The 910-nt window shown below is 53.2% G+C and overlaps 1 protein-coding gene across 1 annotated transcript in view; it reads left to right on the plus strand.

The window, feature by feature from the left end:
- The window catches only part of MDC1 (mediator of DNA-damage checkpoint 1), a 9030-nt gene that overhangs the window by 3340 nt on the left and 4780 nt on the right, over positions 1 to 910 (plus strand). The window contains exon 4 of the mRNA XM_010571246.1: positions 343 to 907. Within this exon, the coding sequence (XP_010569548.1) occupies positions 343 to 907 (565 nt within the window). The remainder of the gene's footprint in view (positions 1 to 342; positions 908 to 910) is intronic.

A 910-nucleotide genomic window follows, 5' to 3' on the forward strand; every position in this document is an offset into this window, starting at 1 on the left:
TTATCGTTGGGCCTACTGAAACACGACAAGGGGGTGGTTATGGTAGGACCTACGTAAACACCAGCATTGTGTTATTGTAGGAACTGCCAAGATGGGGGGCGGGGGGGAGATAAGCCCAGATGCCTGAGTCCGATAGGACCATCTGGAGTTACTGTAGGGCCTACAATAACAGTGTGTGCCTCGCTCCCCCAGGCCCTGCCCTGGGAGACGCTGGCTCACCCCGAGTCGTGCCGGAGAGGTAGGTGAAGCCCAGATGTTTGTTTCCCTTTGGGGGTTCAGGATCTCTGGGTCCTTTTGGGGGGTGAGCCCAGATGCCTGAACCCCCAACATCCACCCCTGCAGCGACGTGGAGGAGACAGATGTGTGCCCAGATGTGGAGGAAAGGGGCCCAGATCCAGATGTTGGGTGTCCAGAAAGCCACAGAACAGCCCCTGGAGACCCAGATGTGATGACGGGGACCACAGATCGAGATGTTGAAGGACGACGGACTCTCCTGGTGGAGAGTGATACAGATGTGGAAGAGGATACTTCCAATCCAGATGTTGAGCCTCCAAAAACCCATCGAGCAACCCAAAATGTGCCGAGAAACCCACATCTGGAGATGGAGAGCCCAAATCCACACGCTGAAGGACCCCGAAACAAACTTTGGACAATTGTGGTGGACAGCGATACAGATGTGGAGGAGAATGAGGTGAATCCAGATGTTGGGCATCCAAAAATCCATAGAATTGTGTGCAGAGACCCAGTTGTGGAGGGGGAAACCCCAAATCCAAGTGTTAAAGAACCCCAGAAGAAATATTGGAACCTAGAGTTGGACAGTGACACCGACATTGAAGAAGATTGGAGTCAAGCTGCTCTTTGCCCAAAAAGCCACAAAACACCCCAAAACACCCGCAAAGTCCCAACTGTG

The sequence above is a fragment of the Haliaeetus leucocephalus genome, unplaced genomic scaffold, assembly GCF_000737465.1.
Source record: "Haliaeetus leucocephalus isolate CR32 unplaced genomic scaffold, Haliaeetus_leucocephalus-4.0 Scaffold313, whole genome shotgun sequence".
Taxonomy (NCBI): domain Eukaryota; kingdom Metazoa; phylum Chordata; class Aves; order Accipitriformes; family Accipitridae; genus Haliaeetus; species Haliaeetus leucocephalus.